This window comes from Ascaphus truei, chromosome 2 (assembly GCF_040206685.1).
Source record: "Ascaphus truei isolate aAscTru1 chromosome 2, aAscTru1.hap1, whole genome shotgun sequence".
NCBI classification, from domain to species: Eukaryota; Metazoa; Chordata; class Amphibia; order Anura; family Ascaphidae; genus Ascaphus; species Ascaphus truei.
The window spans coordinates 150,837,220-150,857,991 of NC_134484.1; the positions used below are offsets into that span (position 1 = coordinate 150,837,220).

A 20,772-nucleotide genomic window follows, 5' to 3' on the forward strand; every position below is an offset into this window, starting at 1 on the left:
ATGCTAAATGTACAGAACCTCTAAAATGGATATCCAGATGACAAAGAAAAAGGGGCAGAGGAGGAGGATCTAAGCAAAGACAGAGGGAATCAGAAGATCCCACTGAATTTGATGACCGGCCTGTCCCCAAAAATAACCATTAAGGGTAACAGGTATTTCAAACATCAGCTGGAAAACATATGTTATAATATAAATATATATGTGCTAGCAAAGAAAACCTAATATGAAGACATTCTTAAATAAAAAAGAAATGTCCAACAACAAATGAAATTTGTACAAAGTAAAAAGGATATTATAATATGAAAAATAATAAACATATGAGGGCAGACACAAAGGGTAATAAAAGCACAATAGATATGTATATACATGTGCTTCCCAATAATGAAGCGTGACAAGCTAACTGCCCACACACAGGGATAGGAGAAACATCAATCCACACACATGCAGCATGAATCCCACATAGATAGCTAAATAATGCTGTTAAATGAGAAAATGCTGGATAAACCAGGATTAGTGGAATTTGGCAAAAGGAAGCCTACACCAGAGGACACCTCCCACGCATGTAGGGGATATGCTGATAGCAAAACCGTAAAAAACGGAAGACAGTCATGGGTATGCTGATAGTAAATCAGAGGTAATATCACCAGGTAAATGTCCCGCTCCTCTGCTCAAGGCATCCGTCGGTCATCCATAATAGGGCCACGAAAAGGTTAAAGCCAGCAAGCCACCATCTATGAGCTTTATATATTGCCATTGAAGTTAATCTCAGTGCTTATTGTTACACTTATCTCACCAGCCCGATACTCCTGGAGAGACTCTATATCATTGCAGGGATTCCAGCTAGGCTCCAGTCCCCCCCAGATTTGGGATATTTGTAGGGGATTCAATTCCACAACTCACAACCCTGTCATAGAGTAGCACCGTATGTTTTTTCCCCTTAGGGAACTGTGTCTATTGGCATTACAGTACAGTTAATTTGGGGTTATGTACTTGTGCTTGGGATATTTGTCATCAACCCCTGGTTCTCTACAGTGCGCTCATGTGTCATGTTTGGCTTTCAGTTAGCTTATTGTCTTGGATTTATATACAGGGGATCTATGCCATGTTCTTTTATTTATGTGCTATTTTTTATTCCTTTTGTGACATCTAATTAATAAACTTTTGATATTGCTTATAGTATACCTGAGTGCTACTTTTTGGGCTTCTTCTTCTTTTGCTTCTTTCATATTACTCTCTGCCCTGTAGCACCACTGATGCACTTACTAGTGCAGATATACATATATATTTATATATCCGTCAATTTTTTGGTTGCTCTCATTGTGCTGTCCTGTGGATGCGGGGTCTACCTTTTCTCTCAGTTATCATATAATACATATATATATATATCTATATATATCTATATATATATATAGATATATATATATATAGATATATATAGATATATATATATATATATAGATATATATATATATATATATATATATATATATATATATATATATATATATATTTAACTTGAGTGCACATAGAGTATTTTATTGCCCCTGACGAAGTTCTCACACTAGGAACAAAACACGTAGGGTTATTTTCTTTATTGTGCATTTATCTTAAGTACGTTTATATGCTAAATGCTATATCTATTTACGGATCAGTTGTTTGGCTCTAAAGAACAACGTTCATTGGTTTGTGTGCTATGAACGCGCTGTCACTGCTTTGGACATTGACGTTTAACGTCATAGCCACGTAACCGTCGTAGTTCAACAAATCATAAATGTGTTGAATGGTGCAAGCAAAATATTACAAAGTAGTAAATAGGACTTAAAGTCTATGGGGTAGATCCTCAGTAGGTCACACTTTTGTTACGATACGTTATCTTAATTTAACGTATCAGTATCCGTAAAGGCATATCCCCGAAGGTACTTAACACTATGATGTCCTGGGATTTGACTTAATAATAATGGATTGATAAATTTGAACAGACGTTAGGTCTACTCATATGTAACGCATATGGTAATGCACAGTTTACCCAACAACGGAGATCCTCATACCACTGTTACTGTAAGCACATGATAGTAATACTTTTCTGGATATCCATATGGAAGCTCCTAGGTGTGTAGAATTCACAATGATGATTACAAGAAGAAAGAAACACTGTTCAAGTGCACTACCAGCCATCAATAAAGAGTAGAGAGATGAGCTCCAATAAAAAACGAATGTATTGATAACATGGAGGAATAAAAGCCTAGATAAAGCGTGGGTGCACAAAAGCGTAGGTTGTACTGACTTACCTTTGTGTTTTTTCCTCCATGTTATCAATAAATTTGTTTTTGTATTGGAGTTCACCTCTCTATTCTTCATTGATGGCTGGTAGTGCACTGCAACACCTTTTCTTTCTTACAGTATTTCTTAGAGTAGCCTAAAAGCAATGCAATGAGTATAGGACTTACCCTTTCATTACAAAAATTTACATCTATCATACAAAGAGATATATTACTGTATATAAATGTTTGTGTTTGGTTTTAGTGTCAAACAGCAAAATAATCATTTTGAGTTCAAATGTTTTCTGTTCTTGAGTGCTTTTAAACATTCCTTTGAGAATTTAATATTTTCAATTATTTATGGAATGATCTATGATCTGACTGTGAGAAGTGGTGTCCCACTTAAGTGCAGTGTCTTCCTTCTTCATGGTGTGTTATTGTGTGTCTGTGTAGGATCATTCTGGATTGAAGTTTTTAGTTGGTTTCAGCAATATTTTGGTTTCAATGCATCCGTGATCACATTTGCTGCATGAATCATATTATACACCATTCCTGGAGGTGCAGTAGTATGAGACTTGAACCTTGATTGTTCAATGTTTGTCACTAGCTGGAGGATCTTGGCATATATATTAATTACAATTACTAATTACAATTAGTATAACATCTTGTCACACTAAAGGGTAGTGATATATTCCGAAGTGGGTGTTTATGCCATACTCAGTTGAAAATGACCCAAGTGGCCGCTTTGAACTTCTGTATATAGAATAAGGCCATAAGTTAAATTCTGAATTCAAAATCAACATACTATTTGGGCCCATATACTGTACATCATCAATTTCTATGTTAAAAGCAAAAAAAGTACTACTGTATGCTGTGATATTTATTGAAAAGAGCTGTACAAGTTGAAATTCATAAACCCTGATTTTATTTAAAGCCCTGGTGCATAACCATGTCATACTGATTAGCAGCAAAAGCTGTCAATTATATAGTAAAATCAAAGAGCTGCAAACTAAACTGTAATGATGTGCAAATGTCTTCAAACTTGGTTTGCAAAGTTGTTCAGGTTTTTGTATCTTATAATGTGTGTTTTTGCAGATTTTTTGGGGAAATTTGACATTATTTAAAGCTGTTTGAATGCAACCAAAATGCTCATACTTTTCAATAGAATTTAAATAACAGTATATTAAGTGACACAGGACCTTGCACATTTGAAGTGTGCTGTTTTTGCAAATTTTTTAGTAAAAAACATGTGGCAAATTTTGTCTAATATGAAATCATCAGCAAATATTTCAAACATCTCTACCAAATAGTAAATATATGAAAATTACACCAAAAAAGCTACATGTATATTAATGTTAACACATGAGTAACTGCCTAATGTGAAACAAGGTTTCTTTGAAAAGCAGTTACACTAATGAGGGTGTTTTGGAAGATAAAGTTGGTGGCTAGAAGAATGATTAATATATGTGTGTGTTTTTCAGTAGACATAGTAGCAAATCAAAGGGTATCAAAGCAACAGGTGTTCTGTGAGTCTGACTCATTTAACTAGCATATTCAATGAAAATGCAATTTGTCTTGCTATTTTTAACATTATTGAAGGTAGCATATAGCCTTTAATTTAAATAATTCATACTCTGTTCCTGCTCAGAAGCATATAACATAAAATAGTTCTTATACAGGTACTTTCAAACTGTACTACAAAATATTTTCCATGTCAAAAGAAACTAATCCAACTAGTTATTAAATCATTGCCTATCTTTCATGAATATTTTTTCACAATACTCCCCATGTCAGGACTAAATGCCTTGCCCTTTATTTATTTTTTTAACAATTCTTGTCTCTTTTTGATAGGTACTTATTACCCTTTCTGTGGATATACGCCAGGTGTGACCTCTTCCCATCAATCACTCTACAAATTATTTTTAGACTCCTACAAGCTCCAAGTTGAGACTTTTGTGCCTGCTTTCATTTAATTCTGCTAAAAAAAAAAGAACAGAAAAATGAAGATGGGTAAAGTTGAGTTGTGCCATTATCTTCAAATTATAGCTATTTTGTTCTGTCTTTTTGGAACAAGCCAAGCTGAGCTTTCACGGTCCAGATCCAAGACTTACGTTCAACCTGGGAAGTCAAGAACAAAGCGTAGCTGGGTATGGAATCAGTTCTTTGTATTGGAGGAATATACGGGTACAGATCCTCTCTATGTGGGGAAGGTAAGAAATTCATGAGATATGTGTAATTACATAAAAATATAGCTACTGTATAAATATTTCGATTTTACCAAAGGTTGAACTCGACAGACGTGTCACTTCAACCACATGCCACTATGAAAAACTTTGATATTAGTATCCCAATTGCTTGGCAATAGCCTAAAGTTTTTCTAATCGATCCTCATATTAACAATGTAGCCAATTTCACAGATGAATTACTGTATTACAGACTCTCTGATCCGTGACAATTAACACTGCTTTAATCCCCTCAAAACCTATTCATTTGGTTGCCGCACAAGTGCTGCAGATTTCATTCAGCCTGTTGGCCTGTGACCATGGAGGCAGTAAATCTTACTACATCTGTATTGATAATTAAGTTTTTAAAAAAAACATAGTTAATAGCATAAATATGTATACATCTGTATTGGTTATCTTGTTTCTTGAACTTAGATTGTGTACTCAAAAACGGAAACTTTTATATTATATTAATTAATTTTTGTCCATCAATTATAGGTTATTTTTCAATTAAACAAAATCATTTAGTAGCAGTGTGAAACTGAATTGAAAAGGGCTTAACGAAAGAGAACAGTGATACCCGCTCGACCTAGACAGTGAAATGTTGGTTGGGGTTCGGTGCACTAGAGGAAAATGAGATATTGTAGGGAGGAGGAAGCCCTGTAAGAAAGCTATCTCCTAGATGAGGAGAAGACAGGAAAGGCCCCCATTGCAAACACTCATACACCTCTGTAAGAACAATAGTGGGTTCAATGATAAAAAAAAGCTGTGAAGGATAGTGCCTATGAAGTTACATCATATACTGGAGTGATGTATGTAGGCTGGTAAGAGGATGACACATGCAAGGTATGGTCATATATTGATAGCCGTTGTGAGCTAGAGAAGCAGCAACTATTCCCCTTCAGTACTGAGTGGTTATCTTTATAGTTAAAAACAATGTTTTTTTTTTTTTTTCAACTTAAATGTTATTGTCAGTTTGCACATCATGAACAATGGTCCGAACAACATTTGAAATACATGTACATATTATCCGCAATGTTTTAATAAAACAATAGGATAAAAAAGGTGGGGGCATATTCTTTGATTTAACAACATGAAATGTAAATATATAAATGACTAGTAGCAGGTGAGATGCAGGATTAGGGGTCAGAGGCAGTGTATGCCTGTCAAGCCCTGGTAATTAGTACACCTGTGATACTGTCACCGGTCGCAGGGTACGGGGTCATTTATATATTTACATTTCACGTCGTTATATCAAGCAATTTTGTCCCTACCTTTTTCATTCTATTGCAATTGGGGCCTTTCCTGTCATCTCCTCATCTAGGAAAGAGCTTTCTGACAGGGCTTCTTCCTCCCTACTGAAACAGAAAGTGTATATATGTCAATGTGGACATATTTTCTGTTGTTTTTTGCATTCTAAGGATTTTTGAATATGATCACAGTAAAACAGTACCAATTTATAATGATATTAGTTATTATTACTCCATTACCAGGCAGCTACATTTTCTGCATATATACAGAAGGGATACTGTAACTGTTTTGCAGATTAGAATTGTTTAATTATAAGTATATGATCAATATTGGTGATTAGTGATAAGCAGTATTGCTTTGCATAAAATAATCAAATACAAAAAAAGTCTAGATCAATACAACATATATGTATGCAATAGGAAAAGGAGTGTCTGTCCCAAAGAGCTTACAAGGTAAGTGTAAGTGGGGAGAACTTACAGAGGCAGTAGGAGGGTGTTATAGTAAGTGCATCTGCAAGGGGCCAAGATCCGTGCATATGAAATGTATAGTTGCAGCCAGCGGAGCTAACTATATCCTTTGTTAAAGAGGTGGTTTTTAAAAAAGGTCCTAAAGGTGAAGAGAAAGGGTGCAAGTTGGATATTGAGGGGGTGCAAGTTGGATATTGAAGAGATTCTTGAGATATTGAGGCATTCCAGAGGTGTTTTACCATAAAAGAGATTAGCTTCAGGTCTCAACAACAAAATATATGGTTACTATCAATACATTAAAAGGTAAAAAAAATCTATACCTGTATATAGGCCTACAGCACTTATACTCTACTTGTCTAAAATAGTTTCAATTATTTTTACAATAACCCTTAAACATGTCACTGCCATTTTCTTACTTTGATCCTGGGAAGGACTATGCCTCTATGTGGGTCTACTGTAGATAGAATGAATAAGTGCCATAATTTCCACTTCATTCACTAAAATATATAAACAGTTTGATAATTTGATACACATGTATAGCTAAACAATTCAGTCCCCTTAGATTTTTATAAACTTGAAGCAAGGTTACAAATAACATTTTCAATTGATCCTGTAATTTCCATTTACAACAGCACATACCAATTATTATTTGGTCTAATAGTTTTATTATAGAAGCAATGTTCTTGTAAATGGGTTCATTACATTCCTTATTAAACAAAGTGAACATTTCTAAGAATAATTTGTATTTTTGAAGCACATTATTATTTAGAAAACTCGCACTTATTTAACCAAATCGAGATCATATTTCAGATAAAACCAAATCACTCTATAACTAATAATACTTATCTCACCAGCTATTGAGATTACATTTGCACAGGTCACCACACATTACTTAAATACACAGGTCGTTTTTTTTCTCTATTTATTACTCTATCTTCTCATGAATGTTTGGTTTGCACTTGATTATTTTTATTTACATTTGAGATATTTTCATAAGCACAATCTTTGCTAGCTCTGAGTCCTTAATAACTACATTTAATAAAAACACATTTCAATATCAGTAAAAGTTACACATATTTAGTGCAGGAGAAAATACATTTGCATATTCAGGGGCTTTGTATTGCTCACATTAATGCATCCATTCCAAAGTAAACATAAATATATGTGTGTGTTTTGTGTGTATATATATATATATATATATATATATATATATATATATAAAAATATATATATATAAATATATATATATATATATACTGTATATATATATATATGTATGTGTGTGTGTGTGTGTGTGTGTGTGTGTGTGTGTGTGTGTGTGTGTGTGTGTGTGTGTGTGTGTGTGTATATATATATATATATATATACATATATATATATATATATATAATATATATATATATATATATATATTATATATATATATATATATATATATATATATATATATATATATATATATATATATATAGTTTTCGCTTTCCTATGTGCATGTTATACTCAAGAAGCAAACAATATTGTGCTTTTTTCTTCCTGTACCTGTAAATGTATTATACAAAAGAGAAGGAATCGAAGATGCTTAACAAGCACTAGCTTCTGAGGCATTTTTCTGCAATGTTTAAAACATAAGTACAGTATGATCTATTCCTACTTTATTATTTTAAACATGTTTAACATACAGATTGTTCATGAAATGCAGGCCTTATATTGAAATCAATTTAACTTTTATACTTTGAGGGTTTATGTATCAACATTTCCTTGCAGTAGAAATTGAGCTATTTGGGGCAAAAATACTGCACCAAATTTGTTAAAGAACACAATCTCATAGAAAGGAATGGAAATTGTTCATATACACTATAAATGTGATAGTTTTAAAATTTTTAAATTTTGCCTCTGTTTTTCCCCTATTTAGCATTTTGGAACTTTGGAATCACAAAAGTAAATTAGAACCATGAGAAACCAAATAAATACTCTATATTAGGGTGTTGCTTCATTACCGTTGGGAATTCACTCATTCATTGCCATTTTAATATCTTTCTTAATATGGCTGGGAATAACATCATATTTTCAATCATCATTGTGGACCTTGCCATTTGTCAATGTGTTTTCTTATTCTATGTGTTAAGTACATTGATAGTAAGTTAGTGTCTACAAATTTAAAAAAAGCTGGAAGCTGCAGTTTGGACATTAGCATATTTGCTATAAAGCAATGCCAGTTATGAATGTAGCACCAATGTCCTATATTAAAGAGCACCAAGTTTGGTCTAAACAATCTAAAATATTTTCTTGTTTTGCAATCAAACATTTTTATTGATTATATTTGATAAACATACATGAAGAAAATACTTCTGTATATGATGAACAACATTTTTTCCATTGTTTATCAACCAGGCAAAATTATTTACATAGCTACATAGTAGATGAGGTTGATAAAAGACATACGTCCATCAAGTTCAACCTATTCTAAATTTAGACAACAGATACTTTATCCTATATCTATACTTCCTTATTGATCCAGAGAATGCAAACAAAAAACCCCAGTGTCATACAGTATTATCCAATGATAACTCATAAGGGGAAAAATAAATTCCTTCCTGACTCCAAGAATTGGCAATCGGATTATTCCCTGGATCAACATTCTTTATATGTTTACTTATTTAGTATATCCCTGTATACCTTTCCTTTTTAAAAGATGTTCAACATTTTTTTTTAACAAATCTATAGTATCTGCCATCACAGTGTCCATGGGTAATTAATTTCACATTTTAACCGCCCTTACTGTAAAGAACCCTTTCCTTTGTTGCTGGCTGAAATCTCTTTTCCTCCAACCTTAAGTGATGCCCCTGAGTCCTTTGTACTGCCTGTGGAATGAATAGTTCTTTTGAAAGCTCCCTGTACTGTCCCCGAATATATTTGTATATCGTTATCATATCCCCCCTTAGACGCCTCTTTTCAAATGTAAATAAATCTAATTTAGCTAGCCTCTCCTCATAAGTTAGATTGTCCATCCCCTTTATTAATTTGGTGGCACTTCTCTGTACACTCTATAGTTCCATAGTGTGTTTTCTAAGGAGGGGTGCCCAAAATTGTACTCCATATTCAAGGTGTGGTCTTACTAATGCTTTGTAAATGGGCATAATAATGTTTACTTCCCTTCCATCCATTGGCCATTTAATGCAAGATGAAATCGTGTTTGCCTTAGCAGCTACTGCATGACATTGGGCACTATGGCTAAGCCTGCTGTCTACAAGCACTTCTAAATCCTAATCCATCAATGATTCCCCCAATTTATCCCCATTTAATTTGTAAGTCACCTGTTTATTCTTGCTTCCCAAATACATATGCACCTAGATAAAGAGCGTACCACTCGAAACGTGTTGGTGGGGGCCCGTGGGCTCATTTTTGTACCTGATGCCTTGATTCATTAAATATTTTCTTTTATGGGACACACTCTCTTGCAGTTTTTCTTCTTTTTTCACTGTGTACAGTAGTGCTCCAACTTTCCTTCGCTTGTCTTCCCAAATACATAACCTTACATTTAACTGTATTAAACCTCATCTGCCATTTACCTGCCCAAGTTTCCAGTCTCTACATGTCCTTCTGGAGAGAAATTACATCCTGCTCTGATTCTATTACCTTACACAATTTAGTATCATCAGCAAAGATTGTGACTTTGCTCTCGATCCCAACCTCAAGGTCATTAATAAACAAGTTAAAAAGCAGGTGTCCCAGTACCGATCCCTGAGGTACTCCACTCACAACTTTAGCCCAACCTGAAATAGTTCCATTTATGACAACCCTCTGTTGTCTATCCTTCAACCAGTTTTCAATCCAGGTGCATATATTTTTACTGAGTCCAATTTGCTTTATTTTGTACACCTCTTGTGTGGAACCATATTAAGAACCTCTGCAAAATCTAAGTAGACCACATCAAGTGCATTACCCTGGTCTAAATTCCTACTTATCTCCTCAAGGAAACAAATAAGGTTAGTTTGGCATGATCTATCCTTCATAAATCCATGCTGACTATTACTAATAATTTTGTTTTCCATTAGGTAATCCTGAATATTATCCTTTATTAAACGTTCAAGTAGTTTCCCCACTACCGAAGTCAGGCTTACATGTCTGTAATTCCCCGGTTGTGATCTAGCTCCCTTTTTAAATATTGGCACCACATCTGCATTATATCAATCTTGTGATACTGAGCCTTTATAAAAGGAGTCCTTGAATATTAAATGTAATGGTTTGGCTATTACTAAACTTAACTCCTTGAGAACTCTTGGATGTATGCCATCGGGGCCAGATGCCTTATTTACTTAATTTTTTCCAAGCTGCCCATGAACTTCTTCCTCAGTTAACCAATTGTTCATTAATATGGAGGTTGTGGCTTCCTCCTGGGGCACTACAATTGAAATTGATTCTTCCCTGGTAAACACAGAGCAACAAATTTGTTTAATACCTCTGCTTTTCCCTTATCTCCAATAATCTGCCTCCCCATCTCACACTGAAAGGGTCCTATATTTTATTTTCTCATTTTTTGTTATTAAGGTACTTAAATAACTTTTTAGGGTTGATCTTACTTTCTATTGCAATCCTTTTTTCATTATCTATTTTTACTAATTTGATTGCCCTTTTGCAATTTTTGTTACATTCCGTATAATTCTCATACGATGCCACCATTCCTTCTGACATAAAGAATCTAAACGCCTGCCTCTTCTTTTCCATTTCCTCCCTACCTGTTTTTTTAGCCATATTGGTTTTGACTTATTTCTTTTATACTTATTACCCAAGGGTATACACTGATGAGTGTGCTTTTCTAACAATGTTTTAAAGACTGACCATTTATCTTCTACATTTTTCCCTGCAAAAGCATAATCTCAATGTATTACTTGTTGATTAGTTGTCAGTTTATTAAAATCTGCCTTTCTAAAGTTTAAGGTCTTTGTTGAACCCAAGTAATCTGTTTTTTGATAATTAATTTCAAATGAGACCATGCTATGATCACTGTTGCCCAAATGTTCCAGGGCTTGAATATTTGCTATTACTTCTACAATGTTTGATATTATGAAATCCAGTATTGCCCCTCTCCTGGTTGGTTCCTCAATAATTTGGGTCATAGAATTGTCTTTAAGCACCCCCAAAAACCTGTTTCCTTTTGTTCTAATGCTAATCTCAATGCTCCCATCTATGTCTGGATAATTAAATCACCCATTATGCAAACATGGCCTAGTTTAGATGCCTTCTCCATTTACGAAAGTATTTTAGCTTCCTCAATCTCACAGATAGTTGGTGGTTTATAGCATATCCCTACAACCATTTTCTTTATACTTTTACCTCCACTTCTAATTTCTATCCACAAGGTCTCTACATTTTCATTGTTCCCTTCATAAACATCTTCCCTTATAATAGGTTATAGATCCAGTTTAACATATTAGCATACTCTATCTCCTCTTCTATTTGCTTGATCCTTCTGAAAAAGGGAATAACCCTCTAAATTAACATTTATCTGGGCTTTTAGAGACCTGCTTTCATAACTGTAGCTGCACTGTTCAGAACAGTAGCATTCAGAGCCCCATAGGCAAAGACATTCAGTTTACCATCTGGCAGACACGCATTGAACTGCAACCACACAAATAATAATTCGGTCTGACCACAAATTAAATTCAGATGGGGCAGGTACATCACACCGCGAAGACGCATGACTTGCTCATGGATTGCTCACGGACTACTAAGGAATAACCCAATGGAGGCTTGATAAGACCAAGATACTGCATCTGAAGTCCACATGTCAGTAGTGCGGTGTACCCTCTTTCCCTCCTACTGTGCAAGGGCCTCAACCACTTATACAACAACTTGAATACAGTTCAAGAAGCGCCGTTTTCTGGAAATATGATCAGCTTTGGATGGTCAAATGTGGCTCCGCACATTGCATTAGCTGTCGTAACCCCTGAAACTTAACAAATTTGAATGGCATCAAGTCTATACCAAGCATTTCAGCTACATTTCCTTTAAACACCAGAGCTTTGTCAGGAAATTGCGTAGAATTTGTTCACCTTTTAACATTTTCCTGAACTGTGGTGGTTCTAGATGTTGTAAATGTAATCATGTTCCTTTAGGTTGTGGTGCTGGTGGTAATTTTGGCCCTTTGTCAAAAAAATAATCATAGTAATAGCCATGACTGATCAAAGGTACTAGTGAAAATTACGTCTGTGTAAAAAAGGGTGCTGCTGGACGATAAAGGAAAAATCAATGTTCTAGATGTTGATGATGGTTGATAGATATTGGTGTCTGGCGCATCAGAAGCAGATTAGATCCCATACAGTAGATGTATGTGTCTTCGCTGGACCACTCCTCTGTATCTTGGGTATTAGTACCTCATCCCTTACAAGGGATAAGGGACTAGTACCTAGTGCTCACTGGCACACATATATAGAATGTCCCATATAAAGCTGATAAATGCATAAACCCACACGGAAAACTCACTGCTTTACTCCCAGGTCCTTCAGTGCAGTCATATTGCGGTTTCCAAACGGCGTGCAAATTCACCAAGGAGATGAACAGGAAAAAATTGCAGAAAACGGCAGCGCACTGCCACAAAAGCAGGATGAGGCTCACAAGTAAAATAAAGTGATTTATTCCATGATAGGATCAAACATAGCCCCTAAATAGCTCCACAAGCAACACACCTACGCGGTTAGCCCTTTATCAAGGTGTTGATAATGGTTGGTTATGTTTATTAAATAATGAATATACCAGGTTTTGGCTTTACTTCACCATTGTTTTAGGAGAAAAGTCTGCCAGAGATTTTTTTTTATTGCATAGCTACAGCAAGAGATACATATGTACAGCCAGACTGTTTAACAGAGGTACTGATGTTGTCTTTACACATCTATATTTTATAGCAGAAAGATAATTGAGACATGATCGTTGTTACATTTCATAACACTGGGCGTTACCTGCTTTTTCAACACTTTAGCAAATTAGCATACATTCTTTCCGAGCTGAACTAAAAGATAGTTAAAACCGGAGAACATGTTTGTTCCATGTCACGGCAAAATGCTGCCTAGCGCTTTCCTGTTTAACCTTCATAGTGTGAAAACAGAGAGATAACAGGGATCCAGAGTTATATAAGCAAAAAACAGTTAAGCAATTTCTTAGGTTAAACATTTTCTTGAAACAGCCTCTTACCCATAATCCCTTTCTATACTGGTCTGAAGTTATATTCTTCATTCACAGTATGATCACTTGCATCTGAAGCATAACCACATTCATCACCCAGCACCAGTGCTACTAGTCACTGCCAACACCCCTTAAAACACAGTCTTTCACAACTTCAGCAACATCCTCACCAGAAAAATCTTCCTGAACCATAACAAATTATAATTGAATGGATGAGTTAGCATCCTGTCCACTCCCCCGCTCCTCAGTCATCAAGTTCCTTTGACTCGCCCTCATCTTTATCTGACTGTTTAAAAAGCTCTTCAGAGACTTGTGATTTAAATGCCAGAGCCTGTTTGGCATTCATAAATGTTTTTGAATGTGACAAAAATTATGTGTTTGTGCAGATGACATAATAGTGAGCTTGTCATCAGTAACAGGCGGAGCAACAGCTGGCACTGGTGGCAGTGTTGGGGGTGGGCCTGGCTTTTCTCTAGAACTGACAGTTTCATTAACATTCTCAATAATATGCTTCTCCACATAAGCAATTTTAGTTTCAGAAGTACTAGTACTAGCAGTCGGGGCCCTTGAATGACATGAACGCCCCATTCCAATTTTAAATCTCTTATCTGGAGGTACATTGTCTACTAGGCTTGGTGGGGACGTTAAGTTTATGAGTTTTAGTGGGTAGTGTAGCGGGGAAACTTTATGGGTTTTAGCAGTTAGGGTAGGGGGTTCACTTTATGGGTTTTAGTGGTTAGGGTCGGGGGTTCCTTTAATGGGTTTTAGTGGTTAGGGTAGGGGTTAACTATAGGGGATTTAGCATTATGGGTAATAGGTTAACTTTAATGGTTTTAGGGTAAGGGGTTAAGGTTTTTATGGTTCAGGGTGGCGTTAGTATTAAGGGTTAAGATTAGGGTTTTTAGGGTAAGGGCTAAGGTTAGGGACCCACCCATCACCAGGCACACCATTAGTTGTAGTATCAAATAAATGTACTTTATAATTATACTGCTAGTTGTAGAAAAATAACTGAAACAGGAAGTTGACAGGTAATGTACATACCCAGATGGGTCAGTCCAGTCAGTTACAGCTAAATACTGAATATATGAAGAGAGAAAGACCTCACTCTAACTCTCAGAGTGTTTGGGAACCTGTGGTAATTCCAGAATATATGAAGAGAAAATTACTCACTCAAACTCTCAGAGTGCTGTATTCTACCTCAGCTAACTCTGGTAATTTATAGCTGACTTTCCAGTGCTGCAAACATGTGGCTGTTGTTTTATAAAACAAACAAAAAAACAATTGACTTTAACAACTGGGAACAAGACTCAGAGACAGTCTTCCGCCTAGATATGAATGCACAGGAGCCTACAATACTGAACAATATAAAATACCTCTTCCAGGGCCATGATAAGCTGTACAAACAGCAATCCAGACTAATGGGAGGTCTGTAGCCTACAGAAGTAAGCTAAGCACCATCTGATCCCACGAGGTCTTAGGGTCAATCTTTCTCCATCTTATCATATTCAAGAAAATAAATCATATTCAAGAAAATAGCTTCCTAAAATCCTGGGATGCAATAATATCCAAATGCTCACAGGATCTTTGGGAACTTCTTATTGAAAATTAACTGAAATAGCTTAAAGCTGTGAATATTGAACTTGAAAGCAATGCACCTTATTCACTCACTATTTCTGGCACAAGACGTGATCAGGGAGAGATTGTGTCAGACGTAAACGAGTCTGTCATTTTGTCTAGACACGCAGCTTCATCTGAACCATTAACTGGATACATATTAATCGTTTACAGTCACAAACGACCTGTGGTACACTCTGGCCTGGGACACTGATAGCGTGACTACCAGAGACACGATAATAGCGACACAGAGTCAACTTAGTACATAGATATATTCTGTGCACTCTAGGAGTTTACCACACACCGTTATCACTTTTGATTTTGAGTCCTGGGATTAGTATACTTATTGGCGCAAGAAGGTGTCAAGGAGACATGGTGTCAGATGACTATTGTCTATCACTATGTCCACACATGCGACCCGTTTGTAGCTATCAATCTGCTCTGGTATACACTACTACCATGCAGTGTTGAAACAGCTGATACTGTGAATGGAATATTCGAATAAGGTGCACATTGTACTATACACTACGTTAATACGTACCCTTACGCAGTTTGATCAGGATCATTCTGGTCTTGAGCCTATCCTACTGTACTTTCATTGATAGGTGGTTTAGCTACCCATAGGGACGTGTGTCTCATATTTACTGCCTCTACATTACACCTATCCTTATTTATTTCGCTTGTTTGTTTTAGGTCTGGCCTGTTCTATAGGCTTTAGGTCTGTTGACCTTTATACTTATTTTAATATTTGAGTAATTCTCCCAATAAAGTTCTTTTAATCAATTCACCATTTCATATTCATGTGTTAGTCACCCTTCCTTTGAGGGAATCCATCAGTGGAGATATCAGTTTCCTATCCTAATTAGCCAGTTCAGAGTGCTCTCATTATAGGGGATTATTTTCTCTCTGTGCATTTAGTGTGGAGATTAACTAAAAATGTAAAAGATCTACTGGTACACAGTAATTTTTTTTCTAGATAGGCAGCATCAGACTTATATAGCACAAAGTAATATCAACTAAAAAAAATAATTAATGTAAAATAGAGGGGGTTATTTTCCTAGCTACCTGTAAATGTGGCTTAAAGTATGTGGGCAAGATACACAGGCAGTTTAGAATGCGTATCTTAGAGCACATTGGCTCTATACACAACCAATTTGACACCCATCTGTCATGTCATATCAGAAAAAGACATGTAGGGGATCTCAATTCCCTTTCCTTTCAGGGAATAGACAATATGCCCCACAACATCAGAAATGGGAACTGTGACAAGACCCTTTTACAGAGAGAAGCATAGTGGATATACACTCTTCACGCTCTGTCCCCTAATGGTAAAAATTAGGGCTTTTTATATTATCTTTTCTATGAACCTGTAGCACAGTTCAGTGAACTCTGTTTGCATGGCTCTAATTACAAATGCAATCAAACATATTACTAACTATACCCACCCTTGGATGAATACTGTACTGAAGTCAACATCACTATGTATTTAACTAACACTATCCAGTAATATAGGCATCCTACCTTTGAAAGGAATCACTGCCGGTACCCAAAAATGTTTTCCTAACACCAGCCATCATTTAAATGCAATTCTGATTGTCATGGCAACTATACACTATAAAGGGGCCATCCGAGACGTTACACGCCCACCCCAGAAGAAGCCGCCACACACGGCGAAACGTACGCCGGGTTCACACCAGCAAATTTGTATTCAGTGGTGTTCACTCCTGCAGAACGATGCCTATGTGTCCACATGTCTACATTCCTCACTCCTAGTTAGATATAGAGGTAGATAGCCTCTATCATATCCAGTTCTGATCCGGGTTTAGACTTAGCATCTATCTCTGCTAGATACCTCTCTGGTTCTAAGGTGCTTATGCTGTGATACCTAATTGTGTTATACACTGACAGAGTTGTGACCGCACAGGCTTCTCTTTAATTACAAAAGACACAAACCATCAGAACAGGTCTGTCAGGTATTCCATCTAAACTGCCAGCACTAGCAGTATCTATCATCGTACCCGGTTCTGATCCGGTCAAAATTTCAGCTACTACCCACATAGATTCACCCTGCATCTAACAGCCAATCAATACAGAATATACTTCCACCTGCATGGCTGCTACACATATAACACAAATACCATAGCATTTTACAGAACTCAGCCCCTGTAGGCCGATTGGTACACTGACCACCTCCTTTCTAGATGTTCACACTCAGTTAGCCCTCTTTGCTCTGACCCAATACAGCTGAGCCTGTTTTAGTTTCTCCCTGGAACAGCAGAAACGGCCCTGCGAGTCTTCATTGCATACTTGCAGGTCGGGTGGCAGCTGCTTCATTCAGCTGCTAAACAGTCAAATTATCCTTACAGCCAAATTATCTAAGAGTACACTCTAAAAATCCAATAGCATCCTGCACTAAGCAGTGCTAGAAGCCGAGACTCACCAACTCACTGTCTCCATATCTGGAGGATGAATTAAATGTCTCACTATCATAGGACTGAGGATTGCCTCCAATGAGGGGAATGTACCATTATACATCAACACTGTTGCTATTCTACAATAGGGGCCGATTCACAAAGCAGTGATAAAATCAGTGCTTTTACGTACGACAATGCATTTTTTTTATAGTGCTATAAGACGTGAAGCCAAAAGCAGGATTCACTAAGAAGTGAATGCAATTTTTTTAAGTCCGATAAAAAAATGCACTATCGTGCGACCTGTTTTTTGTATCAGTGCTATCGTGCTATAAATTATATAGAACGATAGCTGATAGTAAAAAATGCAGCCTGTAAGAGCTGCATGGAGCTGCAATTGCCCCCAATAAACATTGCAATATGTACTACCCACCAATACACAACCCACCCCCTGTGCCCCCAACAACCCTTATACCCCCCTAACTCACATAAAAACAATATTATGGGGTTTATTTGCACGGGGATGATACCAGAGGCTGGCGGGGGCACTCGGGTGGTCCACACGGGTGTCCGAGGGCCTCTGTGTGGTCCCCGCTGGCCTGAAATACCAAACTTTTGCACAAATAAAAAATAAATGTCCAATATGTTGAAATAAATACAACACCCTCCCCCCTAACACATACAGTGCCGTAATGGGAAAAATGACTATTATCCAGATATGGATACAAGTGCATTTGCCCATTTAAATTAAAACATTAACCAGCAGAAATAAAGTAAATACAACTTGCACTCACCCCTGCCAGCCTGCCACGATGAAGGCCATCCTCATCCTCATCACCGTCCATGTCTTCTGTTACCAGAAACAATACAATAAAAAATACAATCTAATGGCCCCTAACCCCTTAATCACCTTAGCAGTTAGTAACCACTATCGTAATTAAAGGGTTAACCGACCCTCCCCCACTTCATAAACATATGAAACCATTTACTTTTTTTTCTAGTTCCTCGCAGACTGGTACTAATAGCAATAAAACATAGAATCAATAGTTTTATTAATTGCAAGTCATTTTGTAATTTATTTGCTAACATGTGGGTGTGGAAAAAGATATGTGGTGAGAACGATTAGGGCCCTAAAAACAAGAATTTTAGAATATTTCAGATTAATCAGAATCAAAGACTTGAACCATCCAGTTCCAAAGCATTTTTCAGAATGTCGTTCTGGTGGGGTTAAGAATTTCTCAGTTTTGGGATTGAGTTAGTTCATCAAAAAACAAGAGGGGGTGATCATGTCAATCTACTGGACGGTAGGGAAGAGTTTTGGATTTTTATGCTTAGGAAATGCTTCTCTTTAGGGATGAACATAGATTGGAATTTGAGTCACTTCCTCAAATAGAACGCTATAGGGTACTGATAGGTATATCAATATGGTTACATAATCTGTTGTATTAGATGTTTGTTTATGTGTATTTATGTCATGATTATAGAATTATAAATTCATCTTTGCCATTACTCTAACTTTGCTATCGTTCTAATTGGTCATTTGATCATTGTCTTTACAAAATTAGTTCTGCAGTATTATCATTATTATTATTATATTTTTTTTTAATATATTGCTTTTTTTCAAGATATTGATTACTACAGTACGTGTTATTTATGTATAATTTTATTATTATTGTTGAATCACCAATATTAACATGAGGTTTATTTACTTGGCACATATAGAATTGTCATTAATTGTTTTTAATGTTTAAGTTTTTTCCATTTTTTCCTTTTTTTTTACAACCTTTGATTTGGTTGGTGTGCTTTTGTCTATACAATGCCTTTGACGTGTGTATTGGTCAGTTGATAATTTAATCAGTGTTATCTATTGTTTTTAATCTACTTTTTTGGCATCAGCATCCTATGGGAACTTGGGTTGCCCTTATCATGTGACATGTTTGGTTCTTCCCCCTTGTTGTTTTCATGGGGGCGGATCGGGACTCTGTCTGTGGTTGGGTGATCTAATTTTCCTTTAACAACTTTGCCTATGCCTTTTTTGGATCCTTATAAGCATCCTTTCTAGTTTTGCCTCAGGCTCCTCTGACGTCTATTGACATCTAATCGATGCACAGGCGCTTTGGTACGTGCGTCATGATGTCATGACACAATTTTTGGCGTGAAACTGCGGTGGATTACTTCGGTTTAAAAAAGTTTTATTTGGTCATTTATCAATATTCCACTTAATTCTTATAATGAATAGCAAAACAAAGAGATCTCTATTTTACAGTATCTATGCTCTAGGACATTTTTCTGAACAGTTAAATACTGTAATACAAGTTTTATTAAGAGTTGGAAATGCTTGACCTGGCAAATGGCTATAAGTTATAACAACAACACAACTACATAGAAAGACGGCAGTCAAGCAAGCAATCCAATTAAACTGGTAGTTAAATTTAGTAAAGTGTACGCTAATTATATATATTTCTATTATTTTTATTAACTAGACGCAGCACTGATGTGGTGGGGTCACTGGACTTGTGTGTGGACTTAACACAATGGACAGTAGTGTTCTATGTAATGTTAATTAACAAATAACAATAACAAATAAGATACCTACTGTCTATTAATTTAATAGTAAACTGTGGTATAATAATAAAAGTATATTATTACTGTATAATACTGTAGTGTTTACACGTTTTCAAGATTATAAAATTATCCACAAAACATCAGTGGCAAACTATACATATGGACATATCAAATGTGATCCTAGTCTTATAACGGAAATTTAATAGTCACCAGATCCAGAACATGCACAAATAAAGATCAAGGGATCCTTGCAGCTCCTCATGGGTTCTTTCCTAAGATATCTAGAAGAATAAAAAAAAGAGAAGTGCATGCTCTCATCACATATGTTTTAAAATGAATGTTGAAGGTTAAAAATTGAGATTGTACAATATCAATAGTAAAAACCTTCCTGGCTTATCAGGAGACCAGATGAATTTGCAGTGTAATGCTGGGCGGATGGTAAAAAAGTTGAGATGCCGAATTTAATGCTGGATAATAAATGCGTGTTTTCCGTAAACGTGTCCTGTCCAAGTGGATGGCTTCACCCCTTTAGCGTATGACATGTAACTCAGTGCATGATGATATCAGTCAGTCTCCGTGCATACAAATTTACCTACCTACCTGAGGAAGCCACACACCCTTTTTTGGCGAAACGCGTAGAGTGGTAGCCGCCCAGAGAGGAGAGAGAAGAGAGGAGAAATTTACTGACAGATACTCACAGAACCGCGACCGGAAGTGACGTATCGGGACGGAGCGGAAGTGACGCATCGTTGTAAAAGTGAAGCTGAAACATCCATCAGAGAGGCTGTATCCCAGTGAAGAACTC

At 36.2% G+C, this 20,772-nt stretch overlaps 1 protein-coding gene across 1 annotated transcript in view; it reads left to right on the forward strand.

Annotated features, from left to right (window-relative positions):
* Positions 1–20,772, forward strand: part of LOC142486926 (cadherin-7) — a 330,169-nt gene that overhangs the window by 20,610 nt on the left and 288,787 nt on the right. Inside the window, exon 2 of the mRNA XM_075585430.1 lies at positions 4,110–4,468. Within this exon, the coding sequence (XP_075441545.1) occupies positions 4,259–4,468 (210 nt within the window). The 5' untranslated portion in view covers positions 4,110–4,258. The remainder of the gene's footprint in view (positions 1–4,109; positions 4,469–20,772) is intronic.